General features: G+C 39.4%; 1 protein-coding gene and 1 long non-coding RNA gene across 6 annotated transcripts in view; one reads left to right on the plus strand and one right to left on the minus strand.

Moving 5' to 3' along the window:
- The window catches only part of Ankef1 (ankyrin repeat and EF-hand domain containing 1), a 42,596-nt gene extending 23,905 nt beyond the window's left edge, over window positions 1–18,691 (plus strand). For 3 of the 4 annotated variants that reach the window (XM_052723279.1, XM_052723281.1, XM_052723282.1), the window contains one exon: window positions 774–3,690. In XM_052723279.1, coding sequence (XP_052579239.1) covers window positions 774–932 — 159 coding nt within the window. In that variant the 3' untranslated portion in view covers window positions 933–3,690. Of the gene's footprint in view, window positions 1–773; window positions 3,691–8,514; window positions 9,641–13,353 lie in introns of those variants that run through there. The other variant, XR_008214895.1, reaches the window with a different exon arrangement.
- LOC128100719 (uncharacterized) overlaps window positions 3,810–18,727 on the minus strand; it is a 119,398-nt gene continuing 104,480 nt past the window's right edge. The window contains exons 4-5 of one of the 2 annotated variants that reach the window (XR_008214897.1): window positions 13,286–13,491; window positions 3,810–4,323 (exon numbers count right to left, since the gene is read on the minus strand). This is a non-coding gene — a long non-coding RNA (uncharacterized LOC128100719). Of the gene's footprint in view, window positions 4,324–13,285; window positions 13,492–18,727 lie in introns of those variants that run through there. The other variant, XR_008214896.1, reaches the window with a different exon arrangement.

Raw genomic sequence — 18,727 nt, forward strand, 5'->3', positions numbered from 1 at the left:
TTCTACAGTACGGTTGTGGAGGTTCCTTGGCCAGGTTCTGCCACATTCATCTCAACTGTTAATTACCAACTGTTAATTCCCAATATGTGGCTCTATTTGTTATTATTTCCATACTAATATGTACATTTTCCTTAAAAGACTGCAGTCTTCTTTAGTCAATGGCATTCCTTATAGCCATTCAGTCATCATATTCTATAGGCACTTGGTGTTGTAGCTTTTCAGACCCTACTCCTTACCAGTACTTACTTGGAAATTTCATACTACGAAGGCTGAACAAACTCATTAGTCTCCTAAAAATACCTGCCCTTATATAGGTAGAGACATCTTTGGGGAAAAGAATTATCTTTCCAGTACCCATACAGCCATGCTGATTAAGTAGCACGTTCTGCCTTCTGCTATGAAAATAATTTGACTTCTACATTAGACATAAAGGACTTTTCAGTTTCTTTGACTTTTTTTTTGATATCATGGAACTAAGCATCAGTTGGCACAGAAGTAACTAAAGAAGGACCTGAAGAGCATTTCTGATCTCTCTTCCTAGGTGGTCCTCACCAGAAATAGTGATGTTCACATAGCCACTAAGGTCATAAGACAGAGTAAAACAGTAAAATGTTCTTTAGATGTGTATCTGATAGTTCCAGGTTGAAACTATAGGAAGTCTTCCTAGGCTAGATAGAGTGCCCACCTAGCATGTGCTTAATTAAAAATATGTGTGAGTGAAAATCACTGGACATCATGATAACAACTGCCTTGGTTTGGGCTGTTTATTTAAGATTTGGAGCCCTGAAGCCACAACGGCAGAGCTGATCAGGAAGAGGGAACTGCGAAGGGAGAGGTTCACATACGAGGTGGACTTTGAAGACTTCATGATGCCTTTCCAAAAGAACATCACGGAGAAAGCTCAAGCATTGGAGGCATCCCTCAAGCTCTAAGTCATAGCAGTTGCCTCCTGGGGTTCATGCTTTGTGGCCCAGAGTCCAAAGTTTGGAGAAAGTACGTATATCCAGCAAAGCCAAAGCAATCCACCCATTAAGAATATGTTATTAAAGATCAGTTTTTGCTGAAATAGCTATAAATATCCAGAGTTGTAACATACAGCTCTCTTTCATATTGCAATGAATGGCAGGTTATCCATATAAATGCCTAACCTTCATTGACAGTGCAGTAGGCCACATTGAAGTTATAAATAGTGTCAAAATTTTGCCAGATATGCTCCATTATGTTTATTAAAAATAATTCTAGTGCACATGTAAGGCCCTGGGATCAATCCCACAACCACATTAAAAACAAAAACAAAACAAACAAACAATAATGATTTTGAAAGGACACAAAAATAACTTTTAAAAAATGGGTATAAATAGCATATGCCTATAATCCCAGCGCTATGAAGGCAGAGGACTGCAAACTGGAGGCCATTCTGGGCTATATAACAAGACCCTATCTCAAAAAAACAAGTGCTGAGAGGATAGCTCAGTGGTAGATCACTCACCTAGGATATACATGGCCATGTGTTGGTTTCCAACACTACAAAAAAATAATAAAATAAACCTAGTAGAAACTGATAGAAACACAACTTAACATGAGGAAAGAGAGATGATATATAGCCCCTGAAATGGGAGTTTGTTCCTCAGTTACCATTGTTAAAGCACCACAGATACCTTGAACTAGGTAAAGTTTTGACAGTATTCATGCCACTCTTTCCCTCTACTTCAATATTGTAGAGCTCTTGCATCTGACTTTCAGATGCCAGAAAACTCAATCTTGAATAGCAGTTACAACCTCTAGAAGCAACTCTCAACTCTCTCCCAAACTAAAGAAGATTGGACTCCCTCACCTTCTGGTTGGATGACTAAGTGCATGTTCTCACTGGACCATAGAGCTCTGTAATAGAGTTAAGGTCATAAGGTCAATATATTATATATATATAAATGTCTCCCAAATACACCTAACTCTGTTTCTAGGTAGCTTCTATAAAGATCCAAATTAAAACTAAAAGCCATGGGAATACTCTGAGCTATGATTCTAAAGCCACTAGTGAACACTTTGAAGATAAATTCCTTATCTTCTGCCTACTATAAAATAAACATTTCTCTAGTTTAGAGAAATTGCAACTAAGGAACCATCCAGATGGTCTTCATAAAATAGCTAATAATTTGAGCAAAATGTTTATATACCAGAAAACTATTTGAGAATGACTAAAGATACCATATTCCAGTAATATGTTTGGAGAGAGTGAATCAAAGAATAAAGATATATTTAAGAAATCTAGAATCAAGAACTAATAAAAATATGGATAAAAGGGCCTATCATAAAAATAGTGCCCATGAATGTGTCCTGTGGGATTTAAATTTAAGGCTTGACTGTTGTTTAGAAAGAAGACATGTCAAGGTTCTGACAGAAATATAGAACAGTAGAATAGATAGTGGGTGGGTGGATGGATGGATGGATGGATGGATGAGTGGATGGTGGATGGATATTATCTACTTTTCCTCACTAAGACCAAAATACCTGTCAGAACAGTTTAAGCAAGGACAGATTTATTTGGCTCACGGTTTGAAAGGGAATAGTCTATTATGGAAGCTGGTGGGGCTCGGCTTCTGGGGGTGGGAGCAGGCAGTACAGTGAGGATTGTCAGGAAGCAGGAAGCTACTTCAAAAACTGACCCCCAAAAAACTATTTCTTCAAGTTAGGCCACATTTGTAAAGTGTCTATAATGTCCGCCAAACAGTGCTACTAGCTAGGGACTAAATGTTAAACACATGAGCCTGGGGGTGAGTGGGATGCATTTCCTGTTCAAACATGATACATATAGATGATGGATGCGATGGGATGGATAGATGGATGGATGGATGGATGGATGGATGAATGAATGGGAGAGTTGTAAGGAAGTGGTTTATGAAAGAGTGAGTGCTGTTTGGACAAGTTTCTAAATATTATATGATACAGCCATGAGATGTGTCAGGAACATTCCATGAAATTCACAGGAGGAGTTTCTTTCTTCCTCAGGAAAACCTCACTTCTATCTCTACCCCTAAATCCATTTTTAAGGCTACTTAAAATGTACAGAAATTCCTTTATACAACCTTATTTCAGCTGCCCAAATGGGTACTGCTGACAGAGCAATGTTATGATGTTTTCATTGTCAACATCAGGAAGCCAATGCATAAAGGAACTATCTAGAGAACTTCTTCAGGTTTTGCTATTACTCAAAGTAATAAACTTTACAGCAAAGGAAAATCCAGCCAGAAAATGCATCCAGTTACTGTGTGTCTTTAGTTCCTTTTCCCTTAGAACAGCCCTCCTTTGTTTTTACTGTTTTAATAATATTGCTACTTAAGAATACAGGGCAGTTGTTTTGCAAATGTCCCTCAATTTTTGTTACACTACTTCCCTGAGAACAGATTCAAGCACTATGTTTGATGCACAATTCCAAGAATGTGACATGGCACTCTTCAGTAACTCTTTAACCAGAAGTTAGAGTTTGGGAAGTTTATATCACACATCATCACGTGTCCTCTAAAGTGGAGGTCCTTTAGTTTCTTCTCTATGCACTTCGAGATGTCCTGGGGAGTGTTTTTGAAAGTATGTAAATTTGTTTTCATTCCCATCAGTTTTACCCACTAATATTACTATCTATGGATGATTCCTTCTGGAATTTACACTGACAATAACAATAAGATAATATTTTGATGTTGTCATGTTTCTATTCCTTAAATGCCTTTCCTCTGCTGGCCAAGATATTCTCTTCTCTTAATTTTGGTAATTTAACCAGTACTCAGGCATTCATTTCTTACTTGATAGGATGTAACTGTGGAGACAACTCCAAACTCAAATTGGTTATTTATCTGCCATAAATTCTTCTTCTATCCTGAGCTAATACAGCAGGTAAAGCACAAGCAAACTTATTCCAGATCCCCTTTCCAGGGAGGTTTATGGCCCCAAAGTCAATGAAGCAACCACTTGCACCTGTGTAGATAAACACTACCATGCACTTCCTATCTCATGTCTGTCTCTTGAAATCTCAATTTTCCAAACAAGTTGGTTTTGTATCTCCCAAGTGCCCCCTTCTCCTCCCCTTTACCTATTACGTTTGCTTTTAAACATTGCAGTTTACATGATCTTAAATGTACACATTTGTGAAGTATAGTATGATGTAGATGTGTTAATAAATCTCAAGTTCTTGGACTGAAGAAATGGCTCTGATTTAAAGAGCTTGCTCTTGCAGAGATCTTGGGTTCCATCTCCAGCATTCTTGCATTCTTGTCATGTGGCTCACAGCTGTCCATAACGCCTGTTCCTGGGGATCCACTGCCTCCTTCTGGGCTGCAAAGGCATTGCACACATGGTGTCCTTAAATTCATGCAGGTGAAATAATCATATATACAGGAATAAAAACAACTAAATATTTTAACTTTAAAAGTCTTAAATTCTAATGCTACTTTGAGCCATTTACCATTGTGGGACAATAAGTATATGGACACATAAATAAATTTCATTTTCCACTACTAATCTGCCTTTCTTTAGTCTTACTCAAAAGCTTCAGGTGCTAAACCTAACAGAGCAGAAGAAGCTTCCCTCTCTATATCAACCTTTACTAACATCATTTGCTTTGTTGATTCTCAAATTGTCCCTTAATCGGCCATAGGAAACCATTAAATGCCAACTCCTAATATCAATGGTGTCTCCTGATGTAGCTACAGGGTTCTCTGTTTCTGGAATGTGCAGGGAAATGCTTTTGCATTCAGGAACAAGAGAAATGAATACATGGTATTGAATCTTCATCTCAGTAATATGGAGAAACTTAGCCATTTGTAAACATAAACTGGTCCTATAAGCACTTTTTCCCTACATATGAAATGTTCATTTTCATTCTAGTGGCTTGGTGCATTTGAAAAGGAGCTGTATTCAAAGGATATTCAAGTGCAGTTTAACACTAAGACCAAACAGAGCAAAGTCAGAATTCTGCCAGTACCCTGAGAAAACACTGGCGTTACACTGAATGGTTCATAGTCAGTAACAGCAGGATAGGGAGCTGGGAGCTGTCTCTTACCTTCCAAAACCAGAGTAGAAAAGTCCATGTGAGCAAAACAGTTATTCCACAGAGGAAGATTTACTGGCATAAAGTCTGTCAATGTTACATTAAAAGATAACTGCACAGATTATACAACATCTCAGACTTGTAGTTATGCAATATGCAAATAGAAATTTTCTAGTTTATGTGGCTTGGGGTATAAATTGTGTTTTAACTTCTATTTTATTTTGACTTACATTTTCTTTTAACAATGAAAATGTTAATAGCTTTGTAATAAACACATTTATTATTTTAAAAGATAAAAGGTTGGTGCAGAAGTCTATAATATCCAAGTGTCTAAAGCCTTTCCTAGGCAGGGACTCTTGAGTCAAGAACTGAAGAGCAAGTGATCTGAGAAGGGAGTAACCCCAAGACAGGGCAACACAGGATAGGCAAGTGAAGGAGCTCAAGCAGGGGTGTGCTTTTCCGGGGTGGTTAGAACATCAAACAAAACATCTGGGCATCTGGATTCCTGAATCAGCCGTAAACAGCTACAGGCTGAGGGGTAAAGAAATGTTGTTCCATGTCCAGGGGTAATTCCACTAAGGTCCTGATAACTATCATCTAGAAAGTGTGTAGGAGCTGGAAATTGGTGCATAGCACAGTACAAGGTACTTATTTGATTTTACACCATGGAGACATGGGTTAAAAGCATGAGTTTTATCCACAGACTAGGATTTGAATCTTTACTGTCATTTACTAACTGTATGTCTAATGGCCAAGTACCAGTAGTCACTTAGTCTCTGTTTCATCATTTGTAAGGGAGAGATAATAGTTATGCGGCCTTAGACAGCCTTTCACGAACCAGCCAGATGTGTTAATGCCTTCAGGACAACTAGTCCTGTGCCCTCCTACAATTGGTACTCAGTTGTGGTTGACTGTGCCCATCAGGCAGAAAGGAAAACCAAAACAGGCAGAGGGAAGAGGACCAGTCTGGAAAGCCCAGCAGTGAATGTTTGCTGACACATACTCAGCACTAGTGAATTGAAAACTTTCAAATTTTAGTTTCAGTGACTTAAACATGTACATATTTTTATCTATTTTACTTTCTAATAATCAGAGATACTCAAGTAATACTTGCTATGAGACTTCAGTACTAATTCTAGTAGTGGCAGCTTCAGTGGATAGTGGCCCAAGGGCTTACATTTTATTTTGTCTTCAGAAGTTAATTTCCTCCAGTATCTAAATAGTTGTGTAGATTAAAATGGTCCATGGAAACAGAGGCTGGGACAGCATCTCTAGAATAAGTAAATTGTGGAGAGAAACATTCTCTGGTGAAGCAAGGAGAAAATATTAAGGACATGAGATCAAGAAGGAATTAGCTCCAGTCTGTCACATGTGACACTGTGGAAGGTGGATTGTACCAACACAGGTTTTCTTAACCAGAGGTAGAGAGGCTCAGCTGTTACCTCTGGCATCAGACACGTGCTAGCTCCTGGTCAGGAGAGAAACCTCACAATCATCACCTGGCTGGGTGACAAGGGGGCTCCTAGCAGGCAAGGTGTAAAAGTCAGTCTTGATCATCACCTTTATTGGGTAAGAAGGACCAAAGGAGTCACTAGGGCACAGCTCTGCTTACGTCTTTGAGACCTTCTCATGAGACAATTAGGCCATTAGACCTCTAAATGGTTTAGTTCATTGGAAGATTCAAAATTTGAGTAGATTATTGGGAGATCATTGGAAGGTGGTTGCTGAGCTGTGTCCCTGAATGTTACCTCTGGCCCTGACATCTTCCCATTTCCACTTCTCTCTGATTCCAGTCTGCAAGGAGATAAAGATGATCCTATGCCACATGCTCCCCCATAACCACAGTGTTCGGCCTCACAGTCAGCCCTGGACCATGGAACCAAGTGAGACTTGAGATCTAGTACACAAGAGCAATCCTCCAGAAAGGGAGGCAGCTATGAACCTCCACTCTTATCAGCTGAGCACAGGGTGGGCCAGCTGACAAAGGGAACCTGGGCAGGGTACCAGTAACTTGTGCTACAAATGATAGGCTTTGGAATGCAAAGTTTGAGGGCAAAGGTCTAGGACATAATTCTTTGAGGTCATTTTGCATACCATGCTTTCTCTTTCAACTGAATTTGATTTCACAAATTCGTCTTATTCATCCTTAAGAATAAAACTGAAGGATGAACAAGAACAGCAATGCAAACTCACTTGGCAGCTACTTAGAAGGAGAAAGCAATTCACAAATCCCACTGGTAGTTTATGTTTCTTATAACTTGATTATTAGACATTGAAAATTATAAACATCAGAGGCAGAAAGATGATTTCTTCCCCATGTTCTAGGGTAAGATCACATCTAATACGTGCAAATGAATTAGCCCCGGTAAGGTTTAGCAACTTATATTGAATTTTCAATTTAAGAAATTGGATGTGGAGCCAGAAATGATGCCCAAGAGACCCACTGAGCTTGCAATCTGGTATTCAAGGAGGGTGGTGTAAAAAGAGAAAAAGTGAAGCTCAGACACCTTCTACACAGACACACTAATTTCAAGCAAGGAGCCAACTCGACTTTATTGTTATTTTTTAAAAAACCATTTCCATGGACTATGTGATTTTGTGGATTTCTGTTTGTTTAACTACGGATCATAAGGGATATTTACAAAAATCTCATGATAACATCCTCAGATCCTTCATTAATTATTACTACCTCAAGCAGTGTCCGGGTAACTAGGAAGAACTAAACATTCAGTTTGCATTCTAGAAGCCAATGGAGATTTCTTTTTTTTATCTTAAGTATTTTTATTCGACCTTTTTAGTTTATAATTTAATTTAATTTTACATATCAGCCACAGATTCCCTTGTTCTCCCCCCTCTCTTCCCCCCGCCTTCCCCCCAACCCACCCCCCATTCCCATCTCCTCCAGCGCAAAGACTCCCCTGAGAATTGAGTTCAGCCTGGTAGATTCAGTCCAGGCAGGTCCAGTCCCTTCCTCCCAGGCTGAGCCAAGTGTCCCTGTATAAGCCCCAGGTTTCAAACTGAACTGACCTACTCTGGTGATAGGATGGCCCTAATTGTCGTACTAGAAACCCCATCCAATGGCTGAGGGAACTGGATGCAGAAAGCCATGGCCAGGCCCCAGGTGGAACTCCAGGAGTCCAATTGGCGAGAAAGAGGAGGGTTTGTATGAGTGAGAATTATTGAGACCATGGTTGGATAGAGCACAGGGACAAATAGCCAAACGAATGGAGACACATGAACTATGAACCAATGGCTGAGGAGCCCCCAACTGGATCAGGCCCTCTGGATAAGTGAGACAGTTGACTGGCTTGATCTGTTTGGGAGGCATCCAGGTGGTGGGACCGGGTCCTGTGCATGAGTTGGCTCTTTGAAACAATGGAGATTTCTTTTACCCTGAGTAATTCATTAGTGTGTGTGTGATGCCTGTGTATTTATTCAGGATTACTAATGGTGATGTTTCCCTTTTGTCTTCGTAGGTAAGACTTTGAAGAGGAACTGATACCCAAAGCTGATTTCCCTAGATTATAGTGACTAACCCAATTATTTGAAATACTCCTCTGTTTCCCTAAAACTGAGGTGGTATTATGATCTTTGTTCCCGAGGCTTCAGTATCATGCTCCTGCCTAAGAAATGGGAAGTGAAAAATACAACTTTTCTCATAGGCATTAATGAAATCAACATATCAAATAAAACGAGCAATGCATAAAGTATTCTGGATAAGCCAAAGCAATACTGCATAGCTAAAGAAACAACCAGCCAGAAGGGGTATTTATCAGCAACCGGACACCACAGGAGAAGGCAGGCAGACCATACATCCCTAGATAATACACCGGGTGGGTGGGGACCTCTATATCCCTTACACATGCATCCCTACTACAGATCTAAACCTTCCATGCTGTTAAAGGCTAGTGTTGCCATAATGTAGCGTCAACCAGCAACCCTAACTCTGCACACATTTGACTTCATTCATCCACTCAGCATATGCTTATTTAGTGCTGGTAATGGAGTCCCTAAGCGTGCTCCTTGCTCTGTCCTGCAGTCAGTACATCACAAGGAGTAACCGATCCAGGTTGTACTTCCCAGGTTTCTGCATCATCTGGTTGCCAGATGGATCCAGGGAGTAGAGATCCTGTGTGAGGCAGAACGTAGAGGGAGGTGTGGAGAAACCAGGATAGTTCTCTTTCCCTCTTTGTCTTCAGTAGCATCCCAGGCAGTAGCTGTGTCATCCCAGGCAGTAGCTGTGTCATCCCAATCAGTAGCTGTGTCTATCTCTGTCTCACTTCTCTGCTTCCATGTAACAGTCCTGCCACCCTTCTACCAGATGGTCCATCCCCTGGGCCCCATTAGCACCATCCACTTTCCCTGTCCTAGCTCCTAGGGATAGTACCAGTGACCTCTGTTCTTAGAATCTGGGCTACTTGGCAATACAGGTTGCTTCACTAACCTCTTCTGCATAACCACACCCTTACACCCACTCTCCCTTCAGAACCACCCAGAGGTTTCCCTTTCCTTCATGGGATACTGATTTACTAAGTTTCAAACACTGGTGTGTCAGGAGGCAATGGAATGCAAAAGCAGTCTTGGCCACTGCCCCAATAATTGGTGAGTATTATAATGCTTAAAATACTCTGCAATGTGTATTTGTGTAAGATTTAATATAGATGAAAGATTTGATACAGCTGGACAGAGCATGAACAATCATAAAGCAGTATGAGATTTCTAGGCACAGCCCTCCATAGTCTATCTTTAGTCATTGGGGTGGGACACACGATGCTTAAATTACATACTAACAAGATAGCTGTGAGCCCAAGCATGTATTTATTGGAGCATTTTTTATACTCACTGACCATGAAGTTAATCACACACATTAAACTTTTTTCAGTACTGTACTGAAATACCTGAGTCAGGCTAACTTCATAAAGAAAGGAGGATTGATTATTTGGTTCATGGTTTTGCATGTTGAAAGTCCAAACAGCATGGCATAAGCTGATGGTGAAAAACATTCTTGACTGCCTTGCCTCATGGAAGATACTAATAGCAGACACATGTGGAAATGGAGGTCATATTGCCAGGCAGAAAGCCAATGAGAGACTGGATTTGAGCCAGGCTTGGGTTTTTATAATAATAATCTCATGAGAACTAACCAGGGTGTCCATAAGAAATCTATAATCCTCTTGTAAAGGCACCCCATATGACCTCTATGGGCTCCATTTCTAAAAGGTTCCATCCCTCAATAGCACTACCCAGGGGACCACATTCCCAGGACCTTCCCATAGGAACATGTCCAGTTTAGGAACCTGTTAAAAGTGCCAATCTACACACTTCTAGACAATATAGAAAAGGTAATGCAGGGGGCTTCCAGGATAGTTTTCAGCTTTAAGTAGAACATTGCAAAATTTTAGGATTCCAGACATGACAAGAGATAACCACAGGCTTCTCTGATACAGCTACATGATGCTACCTCACACAATCTGCGAACTCACAGTATGTAAGACATAACTAGGGAAGTTAGATAGTGCTGTGGGATGATCTTTATGCTGTATGTATTCCTCTCACTGGTTAATTATAAAAGCTGCTTGACCAATAGCCAGGCAGAACAAGGTTAGGCAGAACAATCAAACTGAAGACTCAGATGAGGGGCCAAGTTGGGAGAGATGCCAGCCAGCCTCTGAGGAAGCAAGACATACAGAAAATGAGCTAACAAGCCAAAAACCACATGGCAAAGCATAGAAAAGAAATGAGGGTTAATTTGAATGTAAGAGCTAGCTAGTATTAAGCCTGAGTCATCGGCCAAACGTTTATAATTCATATAAGCTGTTGAGTGATTATTTTAAAAGACACTGCTGGACTGGGCAGGACAGAAAAGCCTCTGGTTATAAGATAGTGAAATGTCTCATGAGCTGAGTTCTGTAGGATAAGGACTCAACTCGGCCCTCCTGGAAGAGAAGGATTGGATAGAAGGGTGGTATCCTGAACAGCAGAGTCAATCTAGGACGAGGAATAGAGGACAATATGAGTCAAAACTATACCAGGGAAGAGGCAAAGCCAGATCCTAATATGTGAAGAACCAGTTGGGGAAGTGATTCATTTCCAAGTTATTCTGATTCTTCCCTCTGCCTAGACACTTCCTTGATGTTAGTAATAATAGATTTATTGGTACTTCCAAGTATCATTTTAGGTTATCTTCCATAAAAGCACTAGTATTTACAATTCAGTATGGAACCTGTTAAAGCTAATGTTTCCAAGGAAGGATTGAATAAGTCTGAATCCTTAGTACCTCCATTGGAAATGATGTCTCACCCAGGATCCCCTACAGTGCTCACAGCACAGCTTCCATACCCTCTCTGTTCTTCCTTCTGTGTGAGCTCTGCTCTCAGCCACAAACAAAAAATGACCCAGTCCTCCCTTTCAGAATCCTGAGTGAAAATGTCCTTACCCATAGTAAAAACTAGGGACTCTAGACCTCACTATGGCCTGAGGATGCAACATTCTTGTTAGCCGGATTTTGCAATGCAATATCTATAGGATAGAGTAGTCCTACCAAGACTACTATCTGAAGAGGGATGCACTTGCAAGAAAAAAAAGGGGGGGCATATTTTACTCCCAAAAAGAAAGCTGTGGATGCTGGAAAATAAAAAGAACATTTACCCACTGCAAATCTTGACAGAACATTAAGTACCATAATTTCTCAAAACCACCTTCTAAACCTTTATCTCTGCACATACTACCTAGGCAAGCTCATTACACCTCTACTTGGAATGGTTCCCATCTTTATATCATACTTAGGCTTGTCTTTTAATCTCAGTCCCATCAAAATATGGCATTTGACATCACTTTTAACATTTTAATGTTTTATTAATTTTAGCATATAATGGGTTTCATTTTGACACTCTAACTCTACCCTTGCTCAAACTCACACCCCCACCACTCTCCCCATCATCTTTATCTTCCAATAGTCCCCCTTCTGCTTTCATGACATCAGGTTGTGGATTTACAATGGTGCTTCAAACATCAATCCTCACAGCAAACTCACTGCCTGTCCTTCTGTCTAGTTCTTCACTATTTGCTAGTTCATTAAAGGAACAAACAATCATTCTAATGTGAAACACAAACTCCAAATCATTAGGATGCCATTTCTCTTCCCTCAGTACTCATTTGTCCTAGTTCATCTCTGTTAAATTTCTTGAATTTATTTCTTGAATTTGCCCCCTGCTATCTGCATCCATACCCTCTAGCCCTCACCATATCTCTCCATACAAAGTTGATGAGGTATCCCCTTTACATTCTCTCCTTTCCTATAGTCCATTCACTGCTTCCAGCTGTTTCTGTTTCAAAGAGGGAAGGTGGTTGTTTTGGAAGTCTAACTACTAGTTCATTCAAACACTGAAAATGATTAGTTTCCAATGTCAGACAACACAAATGAATACATCTCACAGGGTCCTACGGGGTCTGCCACCACTTACTTCACCAGCTTCCTTCCCTTAAACACCCATCTGTCGACCCTCTATTTTATTTACCATGCCCCCATCTTCCACTGAGTTTCTGCATAAATGATGCTCTCAGTTGAGAATCTGTTTTCTCTCCTTCTACACCTTGACTTACCTTACCCCATTCATCTTTTTTTTTTATCTCAAAGCAATGAGCTTTGTCACAGAGAACTTCCCTTGGCCTTTGAGATTTGTTAATTAAGTTGGACCTAAACTTGGCTCCATATTTGGATGGTAAAGTCTGGCCCAACCAAAATAGCTTCTTTATCATGATTAATACTATAAACCCTTGATGAGCAAATGAATCATGGCCTAGGAGTATGTTCTAATAACTAAGCAACTGAATCTCAAACAATCCTAACAGCAGAATCTCCAACCAATATGAAGCCAAAAGCTGCTAAACCAGGATCACGTAATGCAATTGTCAGTTGCAGTCAATCAGGCTATTATCACTTCCTTTTTGAGATATATATATATATATATATATATATATATATATATATATATATATATATATATATATATATATACACATATACCTGTTGAGGCATCCTATGCCACCTTTCATCTGGAATGTTGCAAGGTCTTAGAAGTCCTTGTTTAGGAAAGCTTTGTGAACATTCTAAGATATTACATGTTTTGTTATCACATTGAAACATAGTAATTAGATAAACTATTTTAGAATGAATTATGCATATGGCTAAAACCCACATTCAAACATTCTCAGTGCCTGTTCAGGTATAGAGAAGTTTGTTCTTACACTAATTCCTCCATGATTCCTGTATTTACAAATCCTCGCATTTAACATCGGATCTTGTTTTTCTGCAGGTTTCTAGGCTTTTCTCTTCTGCTACTGGTACATAACAAGTTCAAGTCTTCTTCAAAAACAGTTTCTCTGCTACTCATTGGGACTGGTTCTTCCTTACTCCAACTGATCTTCTAGTTGAGTTTCATCTCCACTCCAACCTGATATAAAAAAGAAATGCCCAATTATTCTGAAGGCATGGAAGGATTGCAAACAAGGAAACAGTCGTTCTAAATATCCTTTGCAAAAGCCTTTGTGGGTCAGTTTTGATTGTGTGATGACAAAACTGGGAGAGTAAAGACACTCTATGCCTGCAGCACATGTCAGGGGGTAAATGTGTCCTGCAGAATTAAAATGCATTCCTAAGTGTGTCATGTGTCTTGTCATCAAACATGAGAACAGCACTTGACTCACATGTTGTTCTCTAACACAGACCCGAAGAATCACAATAATAGGAATTGATTGGCAACACATTTTTCCCAGCGTTCCATAAAGCTTTTGACTTTCCTTCATTTGAAATGTATGATTAGGAATACACACAAACCAGCAATAGGTGATGATACTATTTAAGCTGTCGGGGTAACAAATTTCTGGCAAATGGAAATAAATAATGGAAGGCTTAAAAAATGAGGGAAGAGGGGAGATAGGGAGGGAAAGAATGAGACAAGGAACTTATTGATTGGTTCAGTTGCAGTAATTGGGTTAGTGGTTTTCTATTTCATCCTTCAACTTAAAAACATCATCTAGGTTGGACCAAAATGTACTTAAATCCTTTATACTTTATTCTAAAATCAATAGTTCAGAAGCCCTATTCTTTTTTAGGCTTTTGGTTTAAAAATTACTGGAATAGAGAGGGGAGAAAGATGTTTTTATTCTTGTCCAAGCACTCTGGCTGATTCTGGTTTCCCCCTGTTCAGTCTCTCACCCCTACCACTGGAGTTGTTGAACATTTTTAAATGGAGAGAAATGGAAATTAAAATTTCAGAAGTGTATGTAGAATCTTCACCTAAAGAAGAAAAAGTCATTCATTCACTCATTTATGCCTTGTGATAAATTCCAAGGACTTACTGTCAGCATCCTAGAGTTGGTCCAGGATGGTGGTGGCTCTTGCCACCACAATAAAAAGAGTCACTACATAATAGACTTGTTATTATAAATTGGGATGAATATGACAAGAGAAAAAGCATCATGTGAAGCTTTAAGCAGACAGCCAAGGAAGATATCCCCGAGGAAATATGAAAGCTGAGAGGTGCAGAGTAGTAGAGGCAGCACGACTGCACAGCAGGAGCAAATACATGAAGGGGCAGCCCCTTGCAAAAGCTCGGAGATGGTAAAGTTTGCTGTAGAGCAGGAGGAAGTCCAGCAGACCTACAGAGATGGTGGCAAGAGAAGAGCAACAAGGCTAAGGCTGATACTAGATGTCAAACTGTGTGGACCTTTCAGAGAAGAACATGGATGTCTTTCTACATTTGAAGTAACAGCATAAAGAATTAAAGCTGACAAATGACACTTGATTAAAATCTGTATCTCATTGATCTGAGGAAAAGGACGAGATGAAGAAATGAACTGAAGCCTCTGAGGAGGGTATTGTATTCTCTGTAGGATGTTAGCTGCTTGTGCTTGCCAGCCTCCAAATTAGCCCTAATATTTCCCTGCTATTTCTCACACCCCAGCGTAGCACCTTTACTCCTTCATTGATCAGGGTTGACCTGGGCAGCCAATAAGATCACTCAAAGATGATGGTCCAAAAATAAACCATGAAAGATAATTGCAATGATGGTTCACCAAAGCCCACTGTCGTGTTGTGAGAAGACTGACACCACTCTGTTGGATGATTCCTTTTTGTAAGAATTAAGGCTTCCACAGCAGCCAGCACAAACACTCTATCAAGAAGATGAACCATACTGGAAGATCTAGCCACTCATCAGGCTTCAGATGACCACTGCCCTGATAACATTTTTAATGTATTTTCATGAGAGATCCCTGGCAAGAACTATTTAGTCAAACTACTCCCAAATCTCTGACCCATGGGTACTGTGAGAGATACACAACATTTACTATTTATGGCACTAATGTCTAGGGCAGTGTGATGCAGCAGGAGATGACTATTTAATTGTGGAGGCCCAGAGAAGAGAATGGATTTGAAGGATAGCATAGAGGCCTACTACATGAGACACAATGAGGGTCTTGTTTTGTGGGTGTGATGAAGCAGCACTGAGAACACCTGTAGGCTTCTGGTTTATGCAGCTGCACACATTGCATCATACAGGGAGTAGGATGAAGACATCTCAAAGGAGTGCATCAGGCAGTCCCATATGCCATATGCTCAATTAAAGAACCAAGTGATAAACAAGCTCAAAAAAATGTGGTGAGTGACATACATTTGATAGCTTTTGGATTGCTGGTGATATTTAGAATCATAATAAATTACAGCAATAAGACCAAGATAATGATTATGGCTCATAAGCTGAAAGCTGAAGTTTTCCATAATGTATAAATTAAACAAGATGCTGGTACATGAGAACAATAAGGGAAATTATTGGAAGGGATGGAAGAAAAGATGTAGTTAGTAATAAATGACCCTCAGGAGGAGGTCATTCTTTCCCATATGCTACATAGGTATGCATGTTTCACTCATAAATTATAGACAAAGATGTCATATTTCAAAATTCCAAGGGATTGCTGTTCAGCAGGTGTTTTATATTAAGAGGGGCTTCTGGTATATATAATATACTGATCAAAGACCAGTAAACTAAAAGGAATGTAAATGGAGTCACTATATAATGGAGAAAATGCCTCAACTAGATATCGTATGCCACCAAGTAAAACCTCCTGTGCCAGATAGAGCTTACATTTCATTGAGTCATTGACCACAAGGGTCCCATGGAATTTTCCAAACATCACAGTCTACTGCCAAGAGTATTGGTTGTTATCCACAACCCAATGGGAAGGCCCAATTGCTGAAAACAATTATATGTCATCAGTACAGAGAAGTTGACCTAGAAATTTCACCCCTACTAACTAACTTTCATGGTGCTGGAAAATTCTCTGTACATTTCCACAGAAAAAAGTAACCATCAAGACCACCCAGCCACAAACCCTGGGATCTACAACAGTGAACTTTCTGCTACATATACTGGTGCAATAGCGGTACAAATGTTATGGGTGTAACCAATATACTTTTTCTGAAATTGGATTTAAGGCACATTCCACAAGACACCCAACACTGCCAAAGTGGCTAAGAACCTGAGACTAGATAGATAATGGACCAAAAGAAAAACTTATTCTTCTAAAAGAACATAGCAATAAAATGGCTCTTGATGACATATTGCTATACCCATAGACCAGTGCCATCACTCAACTCTCATTAGAGAAGCTTCTTGAAGTAGATGGTAATAAACACAGAGACCTACAACTAGACAAAACCTCTATGACTAATTTTGGCCAGCTAGTAGCTCTCTCTGCCCTCTGATTCGAAGCAAACTTTATTGTCAGTCTCAGGAGCATCAGAATATGATCAAAATATTATACAACAGTCTTACCCCTAACCAAGAAGCTATTTGCAACCGATACCTGGGGGAAAAGGGAAAATCCATTTTCTCCAGTGGCATGCCACTGGATGTATCAATCATACTCTAGGACAGTTCACATGCCTAGGAGTAGTTAGACAATACTAAACAAAACCCATGGGGTTTTTTGTTTGTTTGTTTGTTTGTTTGTTTGTTTGTTTGTTTTTGTGTGTGTGTGTTGGGGAGGATATGTTTCACTCTGGTTTGTTTTTCTTTTTTCTGGTTTTTGGTTTTCCTGGGGTTGTTTTTGTTGTTGTTGTTGTTGTTTTTGTGTGAGAGGAAAAAAACATTAAGTTAGGGAGATGGAGAGGATCTGGGAGGCATTAGGAGAAGGGAAAATATTATTAAAATGTATGAAAAAAATAATAAAAAATAATAGTTACTAATAATTTTTAAAAGTAAGATAGAAAAATCACACTTCTCCAAGGTGGCAAAAATTTCAGCCAGTTTCAGCCCCCTTTTCTCAACAATTGGGACTATGTTATAATGTTGCCTTGAGGAATCAGAATGCTGTGCAGTTTCATTAAGGTTTCAGCCAATGAAAGTTCCTCTTTCAAGTTCCCTTTCAGCACTCCCTATGGTGATATTTTATCACTTGCCCTTAGGTACCAAGAATCTCCACCTAGGTATTTCAGCACTGAGTAAGCAACAAATTGGCATCACATATACAGAGTATACAGGAAGCGGTCGGCACCTTGGTGCCCAATTGTAACTTGGATCATAAAATATTTCTCTATACTGTTCTTACTCTGGGACCTGATTCAGTGGAGCTGGAGTAGAAGGGACCAGCCATAAACATTTTTACAAAATGTCCCACATGAGTCTAACAGTAGCCTGGGTTAAGAGCTTCAGAACTTGATCAAATATAATGTTTAGAGTACCAAAGTTATTAGGCAGTTCTGTTTAGTAAATAAGGCATATGGAAAGGCTTTTAATAGTGTCATGGCCCTTCAGCTTTTGAGTACCATATGACAGACTAGCTCTAACTGGTGAAGGGGTCACTGGAAGTGACCCTTGCCATGCCAAGGCTGGAGTGTTGAATTGCCAGGGTCAGACTCTAAGCTTGCCTCCTCTCTGCTTCTGTCTACTGTGCTAGCCCAGGAGATCTAAAGCTAGGTTCAGAGTTAGCAATCATGGACATAGACTTGTCAACTAAAAGTAAACTTAGAATGGTCATAGCACACCTTCCAAAAACCTTTTCAATAGCATATAAACATGACTAAGTATCTCAGCTCTTACCAAATGTAGTTACTGAAATCTTAACTATCAATAAATACTGAAGATGTACTTAATGTTACCTTGTAATAATGAATTCAAAACATTTTGATTTTCCAGAAGATCGCAAGAAATAATATTATAAAATAATACTGGTTTCTTCCTTTTTCTCATTGTCAGTTTTTTTCAAACATTTTACCTATAACTATAGATCTGTATAAATTATGACCAAACATATTTTTGCTGCTTCACAAAAAATATTTTGCTGAATATGTAGGCTCTTCATCTCTGCTGTATTATGTACCAAAGGATAATAGATTTGGCAGCAAAAATAGATAGTTATATTCCATTAAAAGCCAACTATATAATTCAAAGCTGGCTTTAGGTTCTGTTCCCAGACCAACAGAACATTTAGCTTCCAATGGTCTGAAACATGCTGTCCAATTTTATAATTTCCAGAGTCACATTTTATTCCATTTCAAAAGACAGACATCAATATTTATACTACTTTTATATGTTCTCTAAATAATAACATGTTTTAACAGCAAGTGAGATTTGATTAAATTTATTAATCTTGGTGAGATGGTTTGATTATTTTAAAAAAGACTAATCA

This window comes from Peromyscus californicus, unplaced genomic scaffold (assembly GCF_007827085.1).
Source record: "Peromyscus californicus insignis strain IS unplaced genomic scaffold, ASM782708v3 Scaffold_7__1_contigs__length_154581171, whole genome shotgun sequence".
In the NCBI taxonomy this organism is placed as follows: Eukaryota; Metazoa; Chordata; class Mammalia; order Rodentia; family Cricetidae; genus Peromyscus; species Peromyscus californicus.